The sequence below is a fragment of the Onychomys torridus genome, chromosome 4 (genome assembly GCF_903995425.1).
Source record: "Onychomys torridus chromosome 4, mOncTor1.1, whole genome shotgun sequence".
Taxonomy (NCBI): Eukaryota; Metazoa; Chordata; class Mammalia; order Rodentia; family Cricetidae; genus Onychomys; species Onychomys torridus.
Window position 1 is genome coordinate 150034747 of NC_050446.1, and position 27384 is coordinate 150062130.

Genomic DNA, 27384 nt, shown 5'->3' on the forward strand with positions numbered 1-27384 from the left:
TGACAGATGGCCTGAGGAAGATTGGGTGAGATCACCAGAGATGAGAAAGGCCTTTCTGCCACTGAGTGGGCAACAGAGAAGAACATCAGGCACATCAAAGTTGTGTGGCTCTGAACAAGGATGAGGTGGCCCTGTCTGTATTGACATGGAAGTCTTCGAGATGCAGACTAAAGATGGCTTAGACATGGTTGAACCCTGAGTTTTGTATGGCTGAACTTGTAAGGGAAAGAGCTAGAAGTGCCGATGCCTTAGGTGTGTGCCTGCTTGGGTGCAGCCGCCTCACGGGAGAGACCTGACAGACACCATGGGGAAGCTAGCTCCCAAGAGAAGAGCTCCACTCTAGCAGTTGTTTCACCGAAGGGCTGCCAGCTGGGGAATATGTATCCAGGCTCCGAATGATCCAGAAATAGAGCTGCTTCCCTGTCGAAATTACTCTGTCCTATCGTGTGGGTCCCAAGGACCAGCTTCAGATTGTCACACTTGGAGGCAAGCACCCTTCCCTGCTGAACCATGTCACTGGCTCTCCATCCAGAGACCACAGTGAATAGGATAGCCATGGAAAGCGCTTTGTTCTCCTCAGCCCCTAAGCTTTCTGGACCTAGTCCTCTTCCTCTGCTTCTCACAGCCCTCTTCCCTCTGTTCCTCCTCAGGCATCCCATAAAGAGAGTGAAGAGGCTCTGCAGAAGCGCCTTGAGGAGGTCACCCAGGAGCTGTGCCGGGCACAGACTAGCCATGCCAGCCTCCGGGCAGATGCTGAAAAGGCCCAGGAGCAGCAGCAGCGGGTGGCAGGTGAGTGCAGTCTCAGTGGCTCTATGTGGTGGGGCCCAGATGAGTTGACCAGTGACCTTGTCTCACTGTGGAACTAGAGCATAGACATCCAAGACTGTCCACTGGGTACACAGTAGAAGCTGGAAGGATTAACCATGAGGTGAGGACAGGGCATGGGCAGGGCCTACAAGGGCTGGCTGAGGCTTAGGCAGTGCTGGTGATAAGAATGTGACCATCAGCCACTTGTCCACCATTCCTCCTGAACACCCTGACATGGGCACTAGGCGAGGAGCAGTGCTAGCCACAAGGAGAGTGAGTCACAGCAGTGCCTTCTGGACAGACATGTGGACGGACAGAAGGGAGATACTGACTTCCTGACATAGAGGAAGCGACAGGAAACAACACCTAGGACTGAGCCTGAGGATCAGCCTTAGGGAGAGATGGGGAGTGTCAGGCTCTGGACCATCTTAGCTGTGGGACTTCTGAAATGACCATAGGAGGAGGATGTCCCCCCGCAGAGAAGGGCCAGGGCAGGTCCTTGGGGAGGGCACAGTCACTGGGTGTCTGACTTTGGCTCTCAGTCTCAGCTCATATGAGCCAGTGTTTTCTAGAGAATGTATCTTGTGCAACTTCCACTGTGTGTGCTATGCTTGCTGTTAGTTTTCCATCGGTGGGTCATTTCACCTTGTGCTCACAAATGTTGCTGCCACAGCATGCTTTTCTTTACCAGTCCACAAGAAGCTCCATGCAGAAATGGGTTTTAAGGCCTCTGGGCACAAAGCACAGCCCCAAAGGAAGCCCCTGGTGTGCTGTGTGTGTTGGAGGAGCTAAGAAGCTAAGGTACCCAGCCAGGCATTTCCAGACCCTGAACACTCTCCTTGCCCTTCTGCAACAGAACTGCACAGCAAATTACAGTCTTCTGAGGTAGAGGTAAAAAGCAAGTGTGAGGAGCTGAGTAATCTCCACGGGCAGCTCAAGGAGGCGAGGGCAGAGAACTCACAGCTCACGGAGAGGATCCGTTCCATCGAGACCCTTCTGGAAGCAGGCCAGGCCCAAAACACCCAGGTCAGTCACTTCTCAGGCCAGTCCAAGGCGAGAGTGGACTCCACTGAACAAAGGGCCTCCAACCCTGCCCAGTTCCTGTATGTGTGAGCCTCGTGGAACCAAGGAGCTTTGTGTGTTTCTTTCAGGCCAGCCAAGCTGAGGTGGACCAGCAGCAGACTCGGTAAGCTTCAAGGAGGGCTCTAGCCCAGGTTGGCCATGGCCCTTGGAAGCTGGGGCTTTCACTGGAATGCTTGGGTCTTGGTGGGGGGAACCTCTTTTATAGTCCCCCTTCTTAATCTGTCCCTTCACTGACTTGGAAGACAAGAGACAGAGTTGGGTAGGGAACAAAGCCACCTTGCAAGAGTTTTGCATTAGTCTGCTTTCCATTGTTTCAGCAGAATATACGAGGCTGGGTACTCTTAAAAAGAAAAGATACTTACTTAGCTTGCAGATTTGATATCTGGCCTCTGGTGAGGGGCTTCCTTGGCTATCATATCATGGTGAGTAGCACTATGGCAGGAGTCTATATTAGGAAATTGCTCGTGGTGAGACAGGAAGCCAGGGTCAGGCTTATTGTTTATAACAGCTTGCCTTTATAGAAATCAATTCCTTTTTAGGGCAACACTCCCATGACTGAACTACCTCCCCCTAGGCCCTGCCTCTTAAAGGTTCCACTCCTTAACACTTGATTGAGGCTTCCATAGCACAAATCCCTGGATGAACACAGCACCGAAAGCTGCCACTCTCCAGGAGCAAATTTAGCTGTGTGAGGGAAAGATTTCCCGTTAGCTCCAGTGGTCCAGAGGTGCTCTCAGTTTTTGCAAGGCGAGGGATTTTTAAGACTTGAGGTCCGGAAGTCAAATGAGGAAGTGGACACTGTATTCCCTTTCTGTTGGAGTAGTCCAGAGCACATTATAGAGCTCATTTCCTTTGTGAGGTGACTTCCTTGCTGGCCAGACTATTTCCCTCAGTGTCAGGAGCTATACAGACCCACACCAGGCCATTCTCAGGGCTGTTCATTTGCTGTTGCTAAGGCCAAAATATCTGGATGGGCCAGCTGTAATCAGGCTCAAGTCCTTTTGACCAGTGCCTCTGGGGCAGATGCCCACAGGCTTGCGAGGTGAGTGCTGGCTGCCATGATCTAGGACCCCCGAGTAGCCACGTGAAAGGGGTATGAAGGATGGTCTTCATCTCCCCGAGTACTGGCAAGTGCCCTAGGAGAGCGGTCAACAAATCCCTCATTCTGGCTGTCGCTGCCAAGAGTTGTTTCCTCACGTGCTTTGCAGCAAATGCAGCTCCCTAGCCACAGCCTGTCTGTCCCCAGGTGTCCACCGGGCTCTGTAACTGGGGCTGGGGGCAGTGTTAAGAAGGACACTAGGAACCCACTTGAAGACCCAGAAACCAAGTCTTCCCTCCTCCTTTCTCAGAATGCATGGGTAAACCTCACATCTCCTGATGGTATTTATAAGGTGGAGAGGTTGTGTTCTTTCAGGGCTTTCTCTTGTGTTTTAAGATCAGATTTTTGAAGCCTGGCATGATAAGACACACCCATAATTTTAACACTTTGGAGACAGAGGCAAGAGGATTACAAGTTCAAGGACAGACTGGCCTACAAGACATTGTATCAAAACAAACCACCTCAGATATTTGTATCACACAGTAAATTTCTAAGATAACTAAGTCACATTCCAAACACTACTTGTTAATGTCTTGCCTGGTGTTGGTATGTCTAGCAGGAACTGGTTGATTGTAAGTTACCTGGGTGGGGCCATCCTGTTCTGAGCTAAAGTGTCAGCCCCAAATGTTCTGGAACTAGATAGCAACTGCCAAGGAGGTTACGGTCAGTGTAATTTTGCCACTGATCTGCATTCTCTGCTTCTTCAGAGTCTTGTCCTGGGCATGCTTGAGGTGTTCTGCCAGAAGAGACTCTTACATAATGCTGGCATTAAAGGGAGTAGCTGAGGGATCCCAGTGGAGCTTTGAGGGTGGAATCAAGGTTCCGTGGGCCTGAAACCCATAGCCACCAAGCCCACTAGAGTCTTCAAAACCAAGTCTGCTCCATTCAGACTTGACATTCCTGAAAACAGGAAGCTGTGCTAGGCAGAGTCTGTTACTAGTCAGGGTAGTTAGGATGGCCATGTGTTCAGCCTGTGCTGACTTTTGGCTGATGTTAGTGTGAATTAGAATGGTAGTTTTCAAAAAGCTTTGACCATGGCCTCCCAGAAGAAACATGCATGTGCATGTGTGTTCTCTAGCTGATGTTGGCAGTCAGACCCCTGCACCCCCACACTCCTAGACTGGTGGCGGGTCCCTCTGCCAGACTTCCCCGGCATCTCAGAGTTGTTCAAGCTGCTGGTTCAGAAAGTCATTGATGTCTTAGGATTCTATTGCTGTGGAGTCAGCATGACCACAGCAAGTCTTATAAAGGAAAACTTTAATCGGGGCTGGCTTAGAGTTCAGAGGTGTAGTTCATTATCATCTTGGTGGGAAGCATGGCGGCATGTAGACAGACATGGTACTGAAGATCTACAGGCAGCAGAAAAATGACAGTGACACACTGGCCAGGCTTGAACTTCTGAGACCTCAAAGCCCACCCACCCCTGAGTGACATGCTTCCTCCAACAAAAGCCACACCTACTTCAGCAAAGCCACACCTCCTAATAGTGCCCTCCCTGTAGGCCTATGGGGGCCATTTTTATTTAAACCACCACAGTTTACCACTTCTGGACTTGGAGTTTCACTATCTGGGTCATACCATCTAGTGCAAAAGGTATCACATTAAGATGTCCATTTGAGGCTCGTCCCTAAGAGCCTTGAGTATAGCTTTTATTTCTGTATGGTGAAGGTCAATGAAACTTACTGGAGAGCACTGGAGAGATAGGGCTTAGCCATCCTATAGTGTGATGGGTTGTCTTCTGCTAATTCCTCAAACCTCAGTCCCAGAACTAAGGAGAAGGAGCTTGTGAGTCTCGGAAAAGTTAGAAGTCAGTGGGCCTTTGAGAGCTGCTAAGAACAGTGGTACCCAGAGTCCAGTGAGGAAGGCACAGCACTGCCCTGAGTCTTTAGCACAGTTCTAAGGACCAGGCATGTACCAGGGAGAAGGGTCAGCTGGCATAGTCTGTGGTGGTGCCAAGGTAGGGCCTAGGCTAGAAGAAAGATCTTAAAAACCTTACTTCTGTCTTTCATTCGGGTCTGTGCCCTGACTCCTGGCTCTTAGGTGAGTGGAGAAAGGCTAGGCAGTGATATAGACTGTTCTGAAAGCTTATGCCCAGGCTAATGGGAGGGACGGCAAGCTGGGCCAGGTCCCCCAGGCAGAGATGAAATGAAACCTCCCCCCTCTCCAACCCCACCCCAGTCTCAAGGAGCTGGAGTCACAGGTGTCGTGTCTGGAGAAGGAGACCAGTGAGCTCAAGGAGGCTATGGAGCAGCAGAAAGGGAAGAACAATGTGAGTAGAAGGTGCCTATGCCAGGGTGGGATGAAGTGGGAAAGAGGAGCCTGTGGGCTGTGCCCTCCAGAAATCACCTGCAAACACTGGAGAGCACCCAGGCCCCCATGGGACCTGTCTTTCCCCCAGCTCCTTTCCCATTGTTTGTGCTCTCCACTCCCACACAGTCCACGACTATCCCACAGCAGACTGACTGCCCAGGCATGGAGCCACCTCTGGGCTGGGGTTGCAGTGTGCTGGTTGGCCTGGCTCAGGACTTGTGATCCCTCTGAACAGTTCAGGGTAGGGAGGGTAATGCTAGAAGACAGGAAGGAGCCATGGTGAGCAGGTGACATACCTCTCCACTGAGGCTGTGCCTGCATTTATCTTGTCACAGATAAAAGACCCATAGAGAACAAGGTTTCCCAGGGGAGTCTCTGGGCCAGAGCTGTGCCAGGGGCCATGCTTTTTGTTGGGGAGCAAGAAACTCTTTCCCTCTGAAGAGAGCCTAGCTCCCCACTTCCACTTTCCTGAAAATGGCAGGCCATTTTACCCTGTGCCTTGACCATCTGCTTCTGGCCACAGTTCCTGTCTTTGTGTTGAGCACTTGCCCTGAAGGGCCTTGTGTCTATAGACCAAGGGAAGGATATTTAGTCCCTGGCAGGTCCTATGACATGCCCTGGTCTGGGCTAGGGGAGGTCTGGGCCCTGCCTTTGCTGAGACCACTTGAGGCAGTGAGTGGGGACTGTGCTATAATCTCTCTGGCCCCTTCCAGGACCTCCGAGAAAAGAACTGGAAGGCCATGGAGGCACTGGCCTTAGCTGAGCGGGCCTGCGAAGAGAAGCTGCTTTCTCTGACCCAAGCCAAGGTAGGAGCTGTCCTGAGTGCTTTGGGCAGGCCAAGGCTGGAGCAGCAGTACTGGTCTGCTTTAGCAAACCCCATGAAACACAAACCATGGACAGGCCAGCCTTGGCCTCAGAGTGTCCACCTCAGTGTCCCCCAAGCTCCTGTCTCTCTCCTTTCCTTCCCTTCCTCCTGCCTTCCTTTTCATTTTTCCTTAAGATGAAGAGAAGAAATCTGTGTCCTCGATGCCTTTCCTCTGTTGAGAGTGCAGACTCTGAGCAAGCCCAGGGTCTGCAGCTTACAGACTTTGCAGTTTTCACCCTGGCCTAGGTCCAATATTCTTGCCTGTTTCTCAGGCCCTCTGAAATTACATTGCATCTCAGGGAAATGATCTTAGCTGTGAGCATCTGGGTAGTAGAGTCCTCGAGGGCCCTTGGTTGGCCAGGAGCCAACATGGAGTCTCATCCCCAGCAGTAGTGACACCTAAAGCTCCCTGTGCACCTGTGCTCACCACACATCTCCATCCCATGTGAAAGGCTGTCTCCTGCCAGCATCACTTAATGGAAGGAGTGTACATCTCCATAGGACAAGCTTTGCAGTGACTCTCTCATGGTTCTCCAAAGGAAGACTTGGGGAGGGCTAGCCTTGGCCACACCGCAGTCTTGGAGCTGAAGTCAGATTCCTGGAATCTTGGACTGTTAGTCCTCGAAATGACCCATGACCATCTGGCCCAAGTTGTGGCCTGAGCTGTTATCTGACTTGATTGTGGCTACACAGGCAGATAGAGGTAGAGGGTCATCTCACATGTCATATTGTTTGCTTTCATGTATCAGGTATAGATAGACAAAGTGCTGCTCACAGGGTTGGGGTCCTTGCCACCGCAAGCCTGAAGTCATGCCCAGTGGTGTGGAACTGCCAGTGGGTTCAGTCTGTCTCAGGCTGAAGCAAAACTTTTCTTTTAAGCCAGAGTTCCCTGGAGCCGTTCCACAGGTTTCTGTCCTCAGGGGCACGAGGCCCTTGTCCCTGGGCTTTGTCACAGGGCTCCTGTAGTTCTTCTCTGGCCTTGCCAGATGTCATGCTTTGAGTAGGGCTGCTGGCTCCCTCTGGAGGGCCAGTGAGGAGTGTCAGGCTTGGGTCACCTTCACTGCGTTCCTTAAGTTGGTTTAGCTCTGCCTGGTGGGAATTTGGTCCCCTTCTCCTCCTCCTTTAGCTGAAGGCGAACCTCTTGAGCCTCTGGCCCTGTTTCCACCTTCACGGTTTCCACCTGTTAGGACACCATGCACCTTCTAGCCTCTTCCTGCCCCCACCCTGCCCTAGCTGTACATTTCAGCTTGGTCCTTAGATGTGTGTGTACATCTTTGCACACACAAGCTGGAAAGGGAAAGGTTATGGGACCTGAGTGTCTGCTGTTCACACAGATAATCAGGGGTATAGACTAAATAGCATAGCCTCCTCTGACCTGCCCCTCTCATGCAGCACTGAGGAGATGCCCTTCTGGGGGCATAGGCTGGCTGAGTGTTGCCCTTCTCTCCCACCCTCTAGGAGGAATCAGAAAAGCAGCTCCATTTGGCTGAGGACCAGACCAAGGAGGTCCTGCTGGCCCTGCTCCCAGGCCTCTCCATTTCCGCACACCAGGTAGGAAGAAGGATGACTCCCGGGTCCCCACTATTGTCAGGGAGCATCCTGGACCCACCATGCCTATTTCCTTGCAGAACTATGCTGAATGGCTGCGAGAAGTCCAAGAGAAGGGCTCTGAGCTGCTGAAGAAGCCACCTGCTGCCCTGGAGCCCTCTTTGGTAAGTGACACTGCTGGGCATGGGCCCTTCTCTGGCCCCCAGGAATCAGGAGCCCAGTTTTTTCAGTGAGTCATCAAGAGAAAGAATTAACCAGACTCCTGATCATCTCTCTGCCCTCAGGACATAGTCTCTAAGTTGAGGGAGGCCGAAGAGACCCAGAACTCCTTGCAGGCTGAGTGTGACCAATACCGCACCATCCTGGCGGAGACGGTAAGCAGCCAGGATCAACCTTGGTGGTGACTATGGCTTGGCGTTCCTGGGACACTGCCAGGAAGAAGCGCTTGGAGTCTTTAGGGCAGGACATAGCATGGTTCTGTGTGACCTCAAGTAGCCCCTCCTCTCTGGGCCTCATTTTTTAGCTGGATGGTAAAGGGGGTAGACAAAGCTCTTGATCTTGAGTCTTGGTTGTCAATTTTTAGGTGGAGAACAAGGGTAGGTTTAAGGTTTGGGGCTAGGGGAGACGGTGACAGTAGGGATGCTGGGCAAGCAGGCAGGGAAGGAAAGGTAGGCCTGGAGTAAATGGGGTTGGCCCTTGAGTCCAAGAACAGTAGGAGGGCTATAGACCTCATTTCCTGGGAAAGCCCTGCAGGGCCAGCTTCTTTCCCTGTGACAGCCAGTCTAGCAGTCGTGGGCAGAGTAGTGCTGCTGGGGGTCAGGAGGATACAGTGTATGTTTCTGGGGTCAAGCTAAGGAGGAGAGGGCCTGCCTCAGTGTCGCCTCCCTCCAGGAGGGTATGCTCAAGGACCTGCAGAAGAGTGTGGAGGAGGAGGAGCGTGTGTGGAAGGCCAAGGTGGGGGCTGCCGAAGAGGAGCTCCGGAAGGTAGGGAGGGCTTCCCCCAGCATGGGCGGGCACCTGGGGGCTCTCCCCCATTCTCATGGCTGATGGGGCTTCCCCTTTGTAGTCACGGGTTACAGTGAAACATCTGGAGGACATTGTAGAGAAGCTAAAAGGAGAACTGGAAAGCTCAGATCAGGTACGTCTGCCTCTGTTCCGAGGGCTGCTTTCTGATGTTCTGTAAATTTGCTAGTCATGTTCTGACAGTCGTGCAGAGATTGCACGGGTCCTTGGTTTTTTTCCCTCATGGACCACATGTCCAAGGAGGCTGTCCCTCTTCTGAGCAAGGGCTTTGTCCTGTTTAGCCTAAGTGATAAGCTTTTACAGCCTCAGTGGCCTGAAAGCCATGAGCTGTGCGGCTCTGCCCGGCAGTGGCCTTGATTATAGACCCTGGATTCAGACATGCTGACGAGGGGCCTGCTGCCCTTCAAGCCACTGCCACAAGCCTTGGCCTTTGGAAAGGTGCCTTCTGTCCTAAGCCTTGCCAGTCCGTCCAAGGGCTGCTCACCCACTCCTCCTGGAGCCTGAGGACTCTTGAGGACCCAGCAGGACTGGAATTTGGGTTTGATGGTCCATGGGGGGGGGGGGGCTCTATTGCCCCATTTCTGACTTCAGTTTACCCAGTAGCATATTTACCCTTACTTATTTCAGGGCCAGCCAGACTTGGTACCTACCATTCCTGCTCGTATAATTAGGGCCTCTATTGGCCACTGAGAGGCTCTGACCAGTGTCCATGTCTGTCCCTGTCCAGGTGAGGGAGCACACTTCATTTCTGGAAGCGGAGCTGGAGAAGCACATGGCAGCTGCCAGTGCAGAGTGCCAGAATTATGCCAAGGAGGTGGCAGGGGTGAGTGAATCCACCATTCATTCCGAGGTCCTGGTGCTGAACGGCCTCTGCCCCATGCAGCCTACATTATTCCAGGCCTTCTTGACTGTCTGAGAGCTTGTCAGTAGGAGCCGTAGAAGCCCGCTCTTCTGTCTTTCCCAGAAGTCCCACTGGTGACCTTGGACTGACAGTCCCGAGGGGCCAGGGGCAGAGCCTTTCTTGTGAGAGTAGCACTTCCTGTTCTGGCTGACCCTTCAGCATGTGCCCTCCCTGCCAGGCTTACTGCTGTCTGTTTTAGCTGGGACTGGAGTCAGGCTGCTGCTGCTGCTGCTGACTTCCGGTTTCAGGAGCAGAGCTCCCAAGCCTGGCACCCACAGTCTCGTTTTGGTTGCAAACTTGTGCTCTTTAACAAGACAGTGGGCAGGTGTTTCTGAAGCCTGGGTGTGCATCATTCCTAAGTCAGCTGACCTTCTAGGTCAATCTCCCGGGCTTGGGGTCCATCTCAGGGTAAGGTACAGGCTTACTGAACCGGTTTTCTTTCTCTTTCTCCTCCACTCCTCACCTTGCTGTTTCCCCTGAAGTTGAGGCAGCTTCTGTTAGACTCTCAGTCGCAGCTGGACGAAGCCAAGAGTGAAGCTCAGAAGCAAAGTGCTGAGCTTGCCCTGGTAGGTTGACTGATGTCCTGGGCAGGGGAGTATGACGCGTGTGTGTGTGTGTGTGTGTGTGTGTGTGTGTGTGTGTGTGTGTGTGCGTGCGTGCGTGCGTGTGTGCGCGCGCGCGCACGCGCCTACATGCCACCATCTGTGTATTTGCACAAACACACCCCTCCCTGTTTCAGGTCAGGCAGCAGTTGAGTGACATGAAGAGCCACGTAGAGGATGGTGACGTGGCTGGGTCTCCAGCTGTCCCTCCAGCCGAGCAGGACCCTATGAAGGTTAGGGTGATACTCAGGGTGGGCAGCCTCTGTACTGACTAAACTGAGTGTAGGTGTGTCCAATCCTCACTGCTAGTCACCCTCCCACCCTGCTTGGTCTGGATGAGAGGTACCCAGAACATAAGGTAGAGTCAAGGGCAGATAGCCAGGGCCTTTAGCCCTCATAAGACCAGAGGCTCCTGGACAGGGCTGCAGCTTGGGTTTGGATCTATAGCCACAAAGGGGATTTGTCTCTAGCTGTGGCTCTTTCTTGGGTCATTGCTTGCAGGATATCTGACTTCTAGAGTTTTGACCAAAGGAACAGCTACTACCAAGAGCAACTGGCAGGAGGCAGGGACATGTTGTTGGGCTCCCATTGTGGACCTGGGATCTGCCTCATGGCTTTGGGGGTCTTTCCTACCCTGTGAGTCCTTTGAAAGGTTCCCGAGACTGCAATGTTTCCCTGGCATTTCTTCAACGTCTCTGCTTCTCTCTTGAGGCTGAGGCAGTCTCTTCAGAAGTAAGAGTGACTCACCAGGCCAGGGAAAGGCCCAAGGAGTCCTAGAAGGTGGAGCCTGTACTCTCAGTCTGTCCTGGGGGTCCTGTGCCAGACTCTCCAGTCACAGTTGTTTTGTCTTCGTACAGCTGAAAACACAGCTGGAGCGGACAGAGGCCATCCTGGAGGATGAGCAGACACGGCGGCAGAAGCTCACAGCCGAGTTTGAAGAGGTCAGTCCCTGCCAACACCCTCAGCCCCTACAAGCTTTCAGGCTGTCCTGAGAGCTTGGCCATCGTCTCTGCCCTTCCCAGCTTTCCCACCACACACCTGGGTTAAGAAGCTGTGGGGCCCCAGTGAGTGGGCACTAGCGCTGAGTCTGCCCCAGGAGCCTTGTGGGTATCAACATCTCTAGGGGATCCTGGGTGCTTGTAGATGATATCCAAGCTTCTTGCCCATGTGGATCCAGCCGTGTGGATTAACCTGAGCTATTGCCTTCTTAGGCTGGGGATGCCCACCCCTCTACCCCTAGGTGAACTTAGCTAGGTTTGACTGCTAGGCCTCTTACTCAGACCTGTCCCCTCTCTGATAAGGCTCAGAGCACAGCCTGTCGGTTACAAGAAGAGCTGGAGAAGCTCCGTGCTGCTGGTCCCCTGGAGTCTTCAGGAACAGAAGAGGTCACACAGCTGAAGGTAGCCGGCAGAGCTGGGTATGGGTTGGATTTGTAGGTCTTCAAGGCTTTGGTCACCATCTTAGTCACTGTTCTATGGTTGTGAAGAGACACCATGACCAAAGCAACTCTTATAAAAGAAAGTATTTAATCGAGGACTTGTTAACAGTTTCAGAAATTTGTTCTGTTTATCATGGCAGCATACGTGGTGTTGGAGCAACAGCTAAGAGCTACATCCTGATCCACAGGCCACAGAAGAAGTGGACTTTGCATGGGTTTTTGAAACCTCAGATCTTACCCCCAGACACATTTTCTCCGAGGCCACACCTGCTCCAGTAAACCTCACCCCTTAGTCCTTCTCAAATAGTGCTACTCCCTGTGACTAAGCATTCAAATATATTAGGCTATCGAGGCTATTCTTACTCCTCTCCAGTCATTTCTGGCCTTGGAACAGGGGCCAGAGAACCGCACAGGCACTGGCTTCCCTTGCCACACCTAGTGGAGGGCACTTGGCAGCACTAAGTCACATCTCAGTTATAAGTTAGTGTTGTCATTTAAAGGTAAGCTCTGTATGGCTTGAAGTCATGTTTCAGGTAGTGGGCAGTGCACAGTAAACCACCAGGCGTTGCCAGGACACAGACAGGCAGAATTGTCAGCACGGCTTTCCTCCCAGCCAGCACTGTCTGCCCTGTGTTCATGGAGGTCTAGAGCTAGCTCTTCTGCTGTGTCACCTGAGGCCTGACCTCCTTCACCCCTCTGGCCCGCAGGAGAGACTAGAAAAAGAGAAGAGGTTAACAAGTGACCTAGGGCGTGCCGCCACCAAACTTCAAGAGCTTTTGAAGACGACTCAGGAGCAGCTGACTAAAGAGAAGGACACAGTGCAGAAGTTGCAAGAACAGCTGGAAAAAGCAGTAAGTACTTGGTGCAGGTTGGACCTCCTGTGCTTTGGTTCATGCTGTTTAGGGGTCCCAGGGAAGCAGGGCACTGGGGATAGAGAACTTCAGGGGCTGACACCTGCACTGCTAGCTGTCCTCCCTCTGAAGCTGTGCGGCCCCCAGCATGCAGGACCACAGGTTCTCAACCACACTAGGTGCCTCACTCACCTTCCTCTCATCATAGGGCCCTACCAATCCCTGCGTATGCATCCCCCAGCCCCTGGAGTCAGCTCTGGACCTCTAGACTGACAGCTTTGCTTTCTCTGAAGTGCCTGGAGGTGCCTGTGGAGCTGCCCTGGGAAAGGCTTTGCGGGTCCCGGGCATGGGGCAAGTGGGGGTGCCTTGACTCCTGGCCTGGCCTTTCCTGCTTATGCCCACTTTGTTCACAGGAGGATGGGAGCAGCTCAAAGGAGGGAACCTCCGTCTGATCTCCTCGGCAAACTGTTCAACTTACCAAAATGCCTTACACATTCCTTACAAATAAACCAACCAACACAGCGTTATCCAGGCCCAACTTCCAATGAAGCCATTGGAGACAAGTCTCAGAACCACAGAAATAAATCTTCCAGACCCCCAGTCTGTAAAAGGACCTTTGTCACATTTGATAAACACTATTCCCGGGAGCAGCCCTGGACCACCTCAAGCAGACGCCAAAGCCCTCATCAACGCTGACAGACTAGGGTGTGCTGGGAGTCCAGGCCGCTCGGGATTTATGTCAATCAGTGCAATTGTCTGTATTTCTCAGTGGGGCCGGGCCGGGTCGGGAAGCAACAGGCCAGGTGGTGAGATCTCAGAGGCTTGCTGAGCAGACTGGAGGGTCTCAGCCCAGCCCAGCTGCAGCCCCTCACCCCTGGAAGTTGCCAAGCAGAACTGACATGTGACTGCCTGGATGTCAATGCCATTAAAACCAACGTGTTGCCCGGCACTGGAGTCTTGTCTGATCTTCTGCTGGGCCTTCTCCATCTAGCTGCAGAGCCCAGGAGGAGCTAAGAGTGGCTGTCCCCTAAGACAGATGAGTTTCTCGGAAGGCTGGGACACTGATGGATGGCATGGGAATGCAGCCTACTGCTTCCTGCCTTGTCCCACCCCCTCCAATCACCTCCTAAGTTCCAGTGTTCCTGGAGCAGGGCAGGGAGCTCAGTCCCACCAGGGGCCTGGATAAATAGCTATGCTGTTGTCAGGTGCTGCCCTCAGGCAGAAGCCAAGCTAGACTTCCTGTGAGGGAGCTGGGAGCTTCTTGTTGGCCCAGTAACCTGATCTGGGGGAACCTTGCCCAAGTGTTATGGGCTTCCATAGAGGGAATCTGGAGTTTATGTGAGAAGCAGTCACGTAGTGTGTGAACCACCAGGAAGGGAGAACAGCTGAGCAGCTCCTGGTTCCTGTGCAAGGCTTCATCCAAGCAGTAGTTCACGTACCCTAACCTGTCACCCTCTAAATCCTGAGAGATTTGACTCAATGAACTTGGCTGGGCGACCCCTGGATGCCAAGTCCTATGAGGTAAGGGTGACTAAAGGGTGCAATTCCCACACTGCGCAGTGATTTGCACCACGTGGTCCCCTGGAGTGGTAGGTGGCATTCCTGCTAGCTGTCACAGGAATCTTGAGAACATCAGTATGCTTATTTGTGTCCTTTAGCCTCCACACCGCCGAACATCTGCCGAGGTTTTGACACTGTACACGAGATAAGGTTTCTCTGTGTAACAGAGTCCTGGAACTCACTCTGTAGACGAGGCTGCCCTTGAACTCAGAGATCCTCCTGCCTGTGCCTCCTGAGTGCTGGGATTAAAGGCATGAGCCGTGACCACCCAGCTACACTCATTTTGAGAGGGAAGGAACTGAGGAAAGGCGGCAAGATACTGGAGTTACCAGGCTATAGACCCTTGGGTAACTATAACTCCTGGCTTCTGCTTATCACTGTACTCTCCTCAGGCCACCAGTGGGAGCCAAGACTTCCCTTTGGGGAAGAGGGGCAGATAAGGCGGCGACAGTGCAGGGTAAGGCCTGAGGGGGCTTGCCTGGGTACTTTGTGGACACTACAGCATCTCTGGCTCAAAGGGCCCATCAGTCCTCCCCACAGGCCCAGCAGCACCACCTCCCAGGCCAGCAGAGGGAGCTTGAGTTTGCCAGGTGGTGAACAGCAGTTGTGTGCTGGGTCTTGCCTCAGCTGGACCTTGCTGTCCAGCTGTTCCTAAATAAGTTTCTATCCATGGGACTCTGGAGCAGAAAAAAGCAACTCACTGAGCAGTGGCCTTCTGCAGAGCGTGAAAGAGGTTCAACATGGTAAACACCACAGGGGCCTGGCCAGTCACAGCTGCCTGTACACTGAGGCTAAATGCCTAAGCAGTCCAGGCTTCCAGTCCCTTGGTCGAGGAGGTATCTCTGGAGACACTGCTCTCCTGGGGTGCCACACTCCTCCAGTACCAGAGCTGCCTAAGTGCTTCCCTTTAGAAAGATCCCATCTGGCCACCAGAGATGTCCTTGATGGCCAGTGTCCTGTGGCTCATACCACCAGTGAGCTATGACAAGCATGTTGCTCTGGTCATCTTTCATGACCCTTGTTGAAAGTGTGGCCCACAGGCAGGACACAGGCCTGTAGGCAGCCGCATGGGGCAATGCAGTAAGGACAGGAAGAATAGGCTACCTTAGCAAGGCCTTGGTGAACAAGAAGCAAAGACACCCTCCATAAACGCTTTCTCACTGAGCTCTCCTCAGGGTTGAGTCTAATGAGTTCTGAGGCCAAAAGGGATAGTTTTCTCACCCCTTTCATATCCTACCTACTAATCAAAACCCAGCCTTTAAATTCCAAGGGTTAAAGCAGAACTGGAACTCGCCACATTAGCAGGGACACCAGGGCTAGAATCACGGCATCTGAGCTTGTTACAAGTCAAGCTGCCCAGTTAGGTGAACTGCTTTGCCTCTGTGCTGGCTACTGAGGAGCTGGCCAGAGAGGCTTTCCAGTTGCCCTGGCCAGCTCAACATGTCCCACTGTGACTAAGGCCTCATCAGGAACCCTGGCTTCCCTGACCATTCTGTCATGCACCAAATGTCCCTTCTTCCAGTGACAGCCCAAACATTATTTCAAAATGGCTCCAAATCCTTGGGCAGGTCCATTCTCCATGTGGCTACAGGAATGAGCTGCCAAGGCCCTAGGCAGCTCTGTTAAAACCATAATTCAGCTGTCCACCTCAGAGCTGTTTTCCAGAGACCAATACTTTCGGAAGTAACGAATGTCAAAGCAACTCCTGATGGAATTCTGTCAGCACTGGCCTCATGAGCACCTTCCTCAGGAACCAAGAGTGCCCACTAGGTGAACCCTAAGTTGGCTTTCCACATCTTAATATGTTAACCCTTGAGAGTGTGAAAGTCTTCTAGGAATGACATACTTGGCAGTTTTGTCCTTGGCCAATGTCAACAAACATGTAAACCTTAAATGCAGCAGAACTGAAATGAAATATTTGCTAGCACAACTTGGGGCCCAGACTAGAATGTCCCCTGGAACTTCCCAAGAGCCACTACAGGACAGAAACAGGTTCCAGGAACCATTAACACCTACCCCATTTCTAGAGATGTTCACTCACAGACCACTTAAAACCCTGCGGCACCCCTGTCCTACACATACCTGTGTGCTTGAACTTCTGAAGCACAGAGGTGTGGGGGTGGCTGTGGAGCCACACTTCCAAAGCAGAAACAGTTCTAAACAGCCTTGGACAATACCTGGGCCACCCACAGGGCTTTTCTTGACCTCACAGGCTATGGGGCCTGCTACAATGGCTACTAAAAGCTGTTTTGCATAGAGATAAGAATGACAAGCAGCCAACTTTTAAAGGGAGTCTGATGATAATACAATTACAATTTTGCTTGCAAAATCCTTCAGATAGACATTTGGAAGAGGAAAAGGATGTCCAACTTTTATAGTGGCATTCTTGTTTAAGCAGGAGTGAGCTGTGACCCTAGTCCTAATCAGAAATGGCAAAACCTGGAGGACAGGGAAAGTATGCTGGCTTGTTTTGTTTTATGTCAACTTGACACAACCTAGGGTTATCGGAGAAGAGGGAACCTCATCTGAGAAAATGCCCCCATTAGACTGCCCTGCAGGCAAGTATTTGGGGCATTTTCTTAGTTGATGATTGATGGAGAAGGGCCCAGCCCACTGTGGGAAGTGCCACTGAGCTTATGGCCTTAGGGTATGTAATAAGCAAGCCGGTAAGCAGCATTCCTCCATGTCTGACTCCATGCTCTGACTTCCCTCAATGATGGATTCTGGGAGCTGTAAGATGAAAATAAACCCTTTCCCTCAAGTTGCTTCTGAATATGATCTTTATCACAGCGATTAAAAAAAAAAACACATATAGAAGGCAAATTCTTCATCTCTAATTCAGACAAATAATCACACAAAAGGTAAGTTACAAATGCTTCCTTTATTACATAAAGCCAGCATTGCTACTTCTAAGTTCAGCTGTTTGTGCATCTCTGCTGTTCCGTGTCATGCCTGTGGTGGTAACAATCACTTCCAAGTGTTGTTGGGCAGTCTCCGATGAGAGTCATCCCTGGTACCTGCTTCCCACTCTGTACACAGCTGGTAAACTGCTCTAAGGATTTGCACCCTGCCAGGCCCCAGAGGAAACATCCCCCACACTCTTCCACATCGTACTGTACCAGATGCAGCATGATTTTGAAGAAGAAATTAGAGATCGACAGCACCCTGGCTTATTAATACACTGCTTTATCATCTGTTATTAATAAAGAAGATTACAATGAAGCCCTAATTTGCAATATATAATTAGTTGTTACAAGACACTGAACATTCTCCTGAGGATAAACCATGATTTCTAAGACACAAAGTCACTGTAAGCAGTTTCCCAGCCCAGGGAGCCTCTCACTGCAGGTACAGGGCTGCTTCCTGCATCCAGCACTGTGCTCTGGATGGTGCTCTGTGAGACCAGCATGGATTTTAATTCTGAAGCAGTCTCATGACACAGATGATAGACTGACTGCCTGGCTTAGTCTTAACTGCTGTTATTTATATTAGTGTTGTACACATTATAAAGAAAACTATATCTCATTTTGTTTAAGTCAAGGAAAAATAGAGAATTTGGATGAAAATTAAACACAGATTACAATCAGTTTTCTAAGCAAAAGAAACAAAACTAACTGCTGAGGTTAGCGGAGATTAGCAGCTCTCTTCACATTGCCTTGTACTGTTTTGTGAACTGATATTAAAAGTCCTGAGCTTAACAAAATCTTTACAGGTCACCTCATGAAAATAGGTATTTGGCCAATAAGAATTTAATTCCACATCAACAAAACTTTAGAGGCTAGATTTATATAGGGTAGTGGTGTTTGCACACATCTATAGAATTTTTAGTTTACTCTAAAAGACAAGACAATTCCCCTCAGTGAGATCCTGGCCTAATCTATATGCTTTGCTTCTATAGTGAAAGGATAGTGTTAAATGGAAGCTTTGAAGTCGTGGCACTGGCTGATCTACACGGGGGACCCTTCAAAAGCTACAATTAAGGAACCACCTAGCTTTTCAGCAATGCTATTCCGATTGAGATCTTCTGGCCCATTTGCTTGATATTCATGCTTTATGCCTAGAGAGAAAAACAAAATCTATTTAGAATTATGCAGCAGCTTACTTATTTCTGTAAGGTAGCAAACTGAATACCTTTGTGTATTACGGACCATGGAATGCTATCCAATTGTGGGAAGAAATAATGTATAAGCACATGAATCAAAATGATGACCCCTCACAAACATAATGCTGACTGAAAGCAGCCAGAAAAACAAGTGGACATCCTGTTATGGCTCCGTTTATTTAATTCTAAATCAGCCCCAGCTAATGTATCCAGTTAGATGCCACAGTACCAGTTACCATTGGGGTTCAGGAAAAGGTAGGGGAATGGTACAAATGAAAGTGAGCATCAAGAAAGATTTTGTGGGGCTGGTAGTTATATAAAAACAATCATTCTCCGTCTGGGAACGTTCAGAGTTCTATAATAATTTATAACATGTACTTTACTAATGATGTTATACTTCAATAAAAAGGCAAGCCGAGTAATTTTTCCCTGATATTTAAAACAAATAGAAATATTGGGGCTGGAGACATTGCTTAAGAGTACTTCTTGCTCTTGCAGAGGACCAGAGATCAGTCCACAGTACTAGTGTGGCTTACAACTGACGGTCCGCGACTCCAGATCCGGGGGTCTGGTGCCCTCTTCTTGACTCTGAGAGCGCCTGCACTCATGTACATGGACCCACACACTGATGCTTACGTACGCACATAATTAAAAATAAAGTAGAAGCCAGGCATGGTGGCGCACGCCTTTAATCCCAGAACTTGGAGGACAGAGTCAGGTAAATCCCTGAGTTTGAGGCCAGCCTGATCTACAGATCAATTTCCATGACAGCCACAGATACACAGAGAAACCTGGCCTTGAAAAACTAAAATAAATAAATAAAATAAATCTTTAAAAAAACACAAAAGCAAGCATGAACTAAAGCACCGCTGTAGAAAGCAGCTGTGGGTGGCATTACACACCACACTCAAGGCAGCGAGCACTCAAGATGTGGCACTGATGAGGCCTCAGGACACCAGCACACTGGAGAACTAGATCACCCGTGGGCTTGCACACAGCAATTTCTCGGCACAGAGCTGCTGTGTTTTAAACAGTCTATCATTTGAAGATCATTTCTCAAACTCTACTCAAAGCACAACAGATCAGTTTTTAGACAATTTTGGACTAATTTGAGAAAGCCATTGATGATTCCACTAAAAAAAAGTTTCAAGGTGTCTATCACTTAATATCCCTAAATCAAGTCTTATGGAGCAAATTCCCCTTAACTCCTGGGTTTCATCGAGGTATCAAAGCTGAGAAGTCATCTGAAGCATCTGTTGACAGATTAGGGAGCACACTATGGTGCCCCAAAAACAAACTCCATGCACGAAGAACCCACTGACTTAGCAGCAGCGGGGCTCGGGAAGGGAGACAGGAATTCCTTAGCTTCCTAAAACAAGCTGGGGGACCAGTTCTACTCTCGGAATACAAAAGCCAGTCACAGGAGACCAGTGACGCCAACACTGGGCAGACCCTTGCTCCCTCAGCTCCCTCAGCCGCTGGGACATCACAGTGGAAGGGAAGCAGCAGAAGAACACTCAGGGCAAGCCTCCTGCCCCAGAGCTGAGACCCATGAGGTCACTGGTTCTAGCCAAGGCCACACAGCCCTTGTGCCTCATGCTCCCTCCCCCATACCAATGACTTCCCCTGGCTGGAGTCTGGCCAAGGCCACTTCATCCGGACCCCAGCCACCCAGTAGCAAGTCAAATACAACTGGCCAGCTCAGGGTGGATGTACTTTCCTCTGGACCCAGATTTGACCTAAAATCACACACCACTGAACGAACTGTAAAGCTAGAGATAGAGAAGGCTTCCCCACTTACTACCATTTCCTGTCTACAGTTTCGTCACTGACTACATTCAAAAACAGCAGCAGACAATTAAATACGAGTAACATAAACCAACTGATCCCCACTGCTACGTGAGAACCTAGTTTAAAACCAGGGATACAGTGATGTACAACCAGTGGGAAAGGAACAGGGTCATGAACATGGGCCAAAGCTCTCCAAAGAAGGAGTTTTCAAGACATCGCCGTCCTGACTGTGGGATTCACTCTACCCATAAAACTTCCTAAGTAAGTCTAGCCCATACCTTGAAATTTCTTTTTGATGGCGTCCTTTGAGCTCGCGTAGATCATTTTGCTTTTCAGCGGTGCCTGTTCTGGTGCCCTAGACAGAAGGATACCAGAATGAGAGGACTGCTTTAGAGAAAGTACATCCTCCATCACATTCAACAATCTCCAGTGGAGATGGGACAGGCCTCGGAATCTAGAGTTTTCTAGTTTCCACCTCTGAAGGTAATGTTATAGATGGTCACACGTACAATAACAGTGAAGAAAAAAGGAAAAAAGCAAGTAAAGAAAAACTGCCCAGCTTAAAAGCCTATTTAGCCAGCATACCTGCCACATAGCTTTGAATTCCCCAAAGGCAGGGAGGGACTTTACTGATTTTTATTCATGGAGCTGTTTCCCCAGGCCTTAACACTATAATTGGTGTATAGGACAAATAAAATTTAACAAATGCACCTCATTCAAAGCCAAATTCTACTAACTTTAAGGCTTATCAATAATGACCTTTTTTCAGTTTTATTTTTGTTTATTTCTATGAGTGTGGCTACTTGTCTGTGTGGGTATACATGCATGTAGGTGTCCACAAGGCCAGAAGCAAACATCAGACTCCCTGGTGTTGGTGCTGGAGAAACAAAGCACAGTCCTTTGTAAGAGCACAAGTGCTTTTCCCACTGAGGCATCTCTCCAGCCCCTCAGTACTTATCTTTATACACTATTCTCCATGGATGGTGAGCTGTCCCTTCCTACACATGTTCCCTGACCTCAAGTCTGCAGTGTTCACAACATCATGGTTTACCAGAGTACAGTAGAGCCTTAGTGGAATAGAAGTGATGTGTAATCTACCATTACCTGCCTTCAAATCTCAATGTTTTTGACCTGCAGTCTTGGACCCCTTATACCCTGGCTGGCCTGGAACTCACAACGATCCTTCTGCCTCTCTCCAAAGCACTACGATTAAAGGTATGTGTCACCATGCCTGGCCACAAGACTTTTGTCTAAGGCTTAATGTCAAATACTTGAAAAGATTAGAATAACTAGGAAAGGCCAATAAATCACTTTAAAATGCTAACTAGAGAACACTGTTCAGCTGAGTCTTTTGCAACAATGGAAATGCTCTATATCTGTCAGTTGTATGTGGCTACAAATTGGAAATACAGATATTCATTCAGCTAAACGGTGAATTTTAGCTGGGCATGGTAGACTATGCCTGTACTTCCAGCACTAGGAAGAGCTACTGTTGAGTTCCAGGCCAGCTTAGACTATACAGTGAGACCCTGTATACAGAGGTATCTTTTTAACCAATTAAAATTTAAATTAAAAACTAAATATCCCTATGTAGGTAGTGGGGACCTAACTAGAACACATAGCAAACCACAATGAGGAAGGAATGGCATCAGCTTCCTCAAAAGAAATAAACTACCAATACCTAAGTGAAGACTATGTACCCAGTAGAGCAGGCTGATGCTTAGCCTGACATGCGGAAGAGGGAGGGGCTTTGCTGTAGCAGTGAGAACAGTTGGTAGAAGCAGGAATTTTGATTTAGAAACGAGTTCTAAGAATCCACAAAATCAATTACCTAAAATGGTGTTCTTTCGAGTAGACAATGTAGCTAAACTATCAATATAATTAAGACTTGATGAAAGCTGGTAAATATTTTGACAATGAACCTGGGTAGCTTCAATACAAATTATTTTGAGGGGCCTGAGAACACCTAGCACATGCAAGGTCCTGGCTCAACCCCCAACACCACCAGTACCATTCTGGTCCCCACTAGTCTCCAAGAGCTCAGATCCACAGAAGCTCAGTGTTCTAAGTGCTCACCACAAGAAGAACATCAGCTCCTCTTTTCTGGACTCCTTGGTTTCAAAGCTTGCATCATACAAAGCGTAGCGACAATCTTTTTCAGGAAGCATTCCCACAAAATGCTTGAAAGGATCAGTTATGGTATCACCAACATCTCCAACCAGGATCTCTTTGCCTTCTTCAACAACTATGCACTTTTTGTCTGCACTGAGACAAAAAATGACAGCCTTCTTTCTTTTCTTGATTTCTTCTGGTGTGGAGCACTTCCGAACTTTCATGTCATAGAAAATACGACATACTTCATCTGCAACCTGAACTCCTGAGGCCTATAAAGAGAACAGAAATGTGCCAAAAGCTTATAACAATTATAATTTCAAATATAAAATACACATTTTGGCTACAGATTGGCATACATTTACACGACCATTACTGACCTAAGACTTACACATACCGTGGAAGCCATTTTCACCACGACTGTAGAGCCTCGCGTGTCCTAAAACCTCAAAAGGGCTTCTTCAACAACTGTACCATCGTTATCACTCCCAACCCCCAGTCTGTCTCCGAGACAGGGTCTCATGGACCCCAGGCTGGCGTCGAGGGCTCTGTGTAGCCAAGTATGCCTAGAAACATCTCACCTTTCTCGTTCTACCCTTCAAGTTCTGCGATTACAGACGCCTGACACTGTCGGGTAATGCTGTGCTGGGGACTGAATACAGGGCTTCATGCATGCTGGCAAGTACTCCACTGACCCAGCTACACACCGACCCTGAACTGTTTTTCTTACAGGTTTCTTAGAGCCTTAACTGAAATCATTTTCCTAGTCTGTATATTAATACCTGAAAATCTTTTACATGAAGCAGAACAGATGGTTTCAGCTTCTTAGCTGGAAAAACTCCAGGCCTATAACATTCCTTTCTCTCACAAAAAAAGCATTATGTAAAGATTTCAAAGCTCTAATCAATATTCAGTAATTGCTTGCTTTCAATTTCAGTTTACCACGTGGAGGGAAAAGCTTAGTCAATGAAGTGTTTTCTGTGTGAGCCAAAAGGACCTGGGTTCGAGACCCGGCACCCACGGCAAAAGCTGGGCATGCTAGTCCACTTGTAATCCCAATACCGGGAAGGCAGCAAACGGAAGACCTGGGCTTAGCGGCCTGCCAGCCAAGGCTAAACCATAAACACTGTCTCAAAACAAGATGAACAGTCTCTGAGAAACAACACCTGAGGTTGACCTCTGGCCTCCCCACCCCCCAACCCCCTCTCTCTCACACAGCATATGTATATACATATATTTCATTGATAAAATATTTATATTATAAATTAAGATTAGAATAAAAAAAGTTACTGTTAATAATGAACATTAACAGTTTAATTGGGAATTATGCTAACCAGAAAAATAACCCTTAGTCATGTTATTACTTGTTACTCTGGATCAGGGAGTTAAACAAGCTCTTGATGCCAAAAGATCTTGAAGTGATTTTGAACCTTTCTGTCTTCTGCCCATCATCATGTGCTACAGACACTCACTCCAACAGCCACCATTCCATATGCTTCTTTAATTATCTTAGTTTATATTAGCGTTTCTAAAGCAAGGATTACAAGTTTAAAGACTTAATAAATAGGGAGCTGGAGAGATGGCTCAGAGCACTGACTGCTCTTTTAGAGGACCCGAGTTCAATTCCCAGCACCCACATGGCAGCTCACAACTGTCTGTATCTCCAGTTCCAGGGGACCTAACACCCCTACACAGACATACATGCGGGCAAAACCAATGCACATAAATATAAAAATAATTTTAAAAAAGATTTAATAAATAATGTAAAAATACTGATACGCAAAATTAATACCAAGTTTTATAAGAGGCAAAGTGCATAAAAGTGAAGAAAACCCTATAGAATCAGATTTGCAAATCATAAGAAATTTTAACTCAGAATATGAGGAATCATATTTCAACTCAGTAACAACAACAAAAAAGAACCCAATTAAAGGATGATCAATGGATCTGAGCATAAATTTCTCAAAGAATATCCCAGGACGCAAATGACCAATAAGCACGTGGGAAAAATTCGCTGTCAGTAGTCATTAGAGAAATGCACATCAGATATTATACTTACTAGGATGGCTTAAAAAGAAAGACTGAGCTTGGGAGACACAGCATAGTAGGTAAGGTGCTTATCCAACATGAGGACCTGAACCCACATCCCAGGCACTCATGCAAAAGCCAGGCATGATGGCATGTGCCTACAATCCCAGGACTGGGGCACCAAAGACATGCAGATCCTGGGGGCTGGCAGATCAGACACAAAGTGCCAGGTTCAGGGTTCAGGGAGATCTATCCCCAAAAACATGGCAGAGAGTGATGACACTCAACACAGCCTCTGTCCTAAACACACACACACACACACACACACACACACACACACACACACACTCCACTAACAAATATTACTGAGTGTGGACAAACTGTAATCTCATATTGCAACAGCAAAATTACTAACAGGTCACCCACCTGCAATTCTCAAAGCACTAAACATGGAGTTAATAGATCACCTAAGAATTCCAGTTCTTGGTATACATATTAAAGAAATAAAAATGTGCACATATGAACAACCATTGCAAATGTCCACAGAACCGCTATTCACACAGATAAAAACTGGAAACCACCCCAAAGTCCATTAAGCAAGGGATTTTTAAATGCAGCCCATCCACACAATAAAGCAAAAATGAGGAAGTGACACACTACAGCATAAAAGAAAGCATCACACTCAGAAGAAAGAAGCCAGCCAAAGAGAAAGGGCTGCATGCAGCATCAGTCTATTTACAGCAAATGTCCCAAGTCTCTAAGTAGACTAGCGGTTTCCAGGACCAAGGGAAGAGGAAAGGGACTGATTGCAAACTGGCAATTTTCTTTTAGGGTTGATGGGAATGCTCTGCAATAAACGCTACTTAAACACACGTGAAAGAAGCTGGCTGTGATGGTACATGCCTATATCCAAGCAAGCAGTTTGAGAGCTATGGCTGGGAGATGATCACCAGTTCAAGGCCAGCCTGGATTACAGTAGTGAGACCCAGTCACAAAAATACAAGGAAAAAAAGATACCTGCAAGAATGTGGGGGGAGTGGGATCTATTGGGAACCTAGCATTTATTAGTAAGGTAATTTGGCATTTCATCATCCAAATGTGAACATACACTGCAGTCCTATCTATTCCACATTTACTCACAAGCTCCTCCCATCTGGCTAACCAAATCCACACATTTTTCTTATAAATGCAGTTACTTTAAATGAACAGCATACTTTAATATAGTGGCAGCCAGAAAATTAATACTGAATAGAAAACTAACAAAAACTATATAATATACTATATTACATTCTTATTACAATGCATACTTACTATATTTTTTTAAAATCACTGATTTAGTAGTACTTTCTGATCTTTGCAAGAAATGGAAAATAATGTTCAAATATCATCAAAGAAGAACTAGAAAAACAGACTCCAATTCCTCTCTAGTCTACAATAATGCTGACATCTAAGTTTCTTTTAACCAACAACCAAGCCTTTCTTTGTAAAATAGTTTATTTCAAGTTTACCATTCATATAATGTGTTTGAGTCCATTCACCCTACTGCCTCCCTCGAACTCCTCCCCATCTTCCCACAACTTTTCCTTCCCATCTTCCTGTGCTCTTGCTTGTTAGTATTTTTTAAAATACCTACTGAGTCCATTCAGCGCTTGCCCAATTATCAGAGGGCCACATGGAAGCTTTCTATTTATTCAAGCAGTATCTGAATATACCCAAGGTATCTAAGTCTCTCAAACAAAGCTGGAAACGGATTTAGAAATCACCTGTGCACTGTAACTGAAAACAAAGCAAACTATTCTGTAGCTGTGCTGTAGCTTCTGGCTCCAACCTGGGCAGAGTCTGAGCCTTTTCCACCGGAAACATCACCTCAACATGTGGGGTTTGACAATATGTTGAGTAGAGCCTAAGAGCCTACCTTCATAAGATCCAGGTGACTTGTTAAAATTTAGCCCTAAAACTCGATGAAATAGGACTACTACTTTAGCGCTCTGCTGTGTTTACTTTTTCACCTGTAAGTTATGATGAAAGAGTAAAGTCCTTCACAAATTCCGGTGGCCTGAGTGCAAGGATCTGTGCCACAGACACCTGGCACACCTGCGGGCCCCTTCATGGCTTCTTAAGCCCAACTCCCCAGGGTCACAGAAGAGGCTGGCGGCATTACAGCAGACCTCACCCTGCAGTCTGGACCACTGTGTGGACTCACCTGAGTGGCTCTGTACCCCGAGACATCAAGGTGAGTCTCATCGCAGGCCCAAACACTGGAGTCTGCAGAGTCACTATGCTTCCCTAACAAAAAGGCTGGTTGTCCAGGCCTACCCATCCCAACCTGAAGGCTTTCATCTCAGAAGAAACGCCAGGCAGAGCCTGTCTGGATCCTTCAAGAAAAGGGTGGAGAGAAAAAAGACCTCTCCTATCAGTTTCATTTTTCAGTATTCAATATTTAACTGCTCAGCAGTCAAGAGTCTGTAAATTTATTTTAAATAAAGTTAAATCAAATTCCATTCTAGACTTCAAGTCTGTAGAGCTGAAACAATACAGACCGCTGAAAGTCCTCTGACCAGGGAACACTAAGTTGCTGCAGAGTTGGAAGGGATCTGAGAGCAAAAATAGACTCTGCTTCACAGGAGCTCTGACTACCTTAAAAAGCTCTGGCGTTCGCAGCTAAAATGTCTCCAGGTCCGGAGTAGGAACCACTGGAGAACAGGAACCCACACTCTGCTCTGTGTCAGAACAGCTGCTGCTGACCTTGCTTCAAGCCCAGTGGGTCAGATGCTTGTCTTGAGTCTCTTTTGGTGGAGCATTTATAAACTCACCAACTGGGGGGCTGGAGAGATGGCTCAGCAGTTAAGAGCACTGGCTGCTCTTCCAGAGGTCCTGAGTTCTATTCCCAGCAACCACATGGTAGCTCACATCTATCAATAGTGGGATCTGATGCCATCTTCTAGTATAAAAGTCATGCATGCAGGGCACTCATATACATAAAATAATCTTTTCTTAAATACTCACCAACTGAGAGATTCAATCAATATTCAAGATTCATGACGTACACGACCCTTAAACAGTCACTGGTCAGACATCAAATTATGCTACAGATAATAAGACACTGGGCATACTCTTGGAAATGGCAGACTAAGCTGAAAGAACAAGTCTCTCAACTCTACCCTAAGGGTGAGTGGCAATCTTTGAAACTTAAGACATCAAGTTTTGAGGGTTTACATTAACCACTTAACCAGTCCAAACCTCAACATGACTGTCACTAACGGC

The 27384-nt window shown here is 48.4% G+C and overlaps 2 protein-coding genes across 4 annotated transcripts in view; one reads left to right on the forward strand and one right to left on the reverse strand.

Moving 5' to 3' along the window:
- The window catches only part of Rrbp1 (ribosome binding protein 1), a 65027-nt gene extending 51551 nt beyond the window's left edge, over positions 1-13476 (forward strand). The window contains exons 8-25 of one of the 3 annotated variants that reach the window (XM_036184016.1): positions 651-789; positions 1664-1833; positions 1959-1993; positions 5168-5258; positions 6013-6105; positions 7623-7715; positions 7793-7876; positions 7997-8086; positions 8604-8696; positions 8779-8850; positions 9463-9558; positions 10119-10202; positions 10376-10471; positions 11096-11179; positions 11540-11638; positions 12384-12527; positions 12736-12829; positions 12941-13476. In XM_036184016.1, the coding sequence (XP_036039909.1) occupies positions 651-789; positions 1664-1833; positions 1959-1993; positions 5168-5258; positions 6013-6105; positions 7623-7715; positions 7793-7876; positions 7997-8086; positions 8604-8696; positions 8779-8850; positions 9463-9558; positions 10119-10202; positions 10376-10471; positions 11096-11179; positions 11540-11638; positions 12384-12527; positions 12736-12795 (1623 nt within the window). In that variant the 3' untranslated portion in view covers positions 12796-12829; positions 12941-13476. The remainder of the gene's footprint in view (positions 1-650; positions 790-1663; positions 1834-1958; positions 1994-5167; positions 5259-6012; positions 6106-7622; positions 7716-7792; positions 7877-7996; positions 8087-8603; positions 8697-8778; positions 8851-9462; positions 9559-10118; positions 10203-10375; positions 10472-11095; positions 11180-11539; positions 11639-12383; positions 12528-12735; positions 12830-12940) is intronic. The other 2 variants (XM_036184018.1, XM_036184017.1) reach the window with 2 other exon arrangements.
- A 3473-nt stretch (positions 13477-16949) lies between these two features.
- Dstn (destrin, actin depolymerizing factor) overlaps positions 16950-27384 on the reverse strand; it is a 28271-nt gene continuing 17836 nt past the window's right edge. The window contains exons 2-4 of the mRNA XM_036185350.1: positions 22057-22364; positions 20259-20335; positions 16950-18144 (exon numbers count right to left, since the gene is read on the reverse strand). Coding sequence (XP_036041243.1) covers positions 18035-18144; positions 20259-20335; positions 22057-22364 — 495 coding nt within the window. The 3' untranslated portion in view covers positions 16950-18034. The remainder of the gene's footprint in view (positions 18145-20258; positions 20336-22056; positions 22365-27384) is intronic.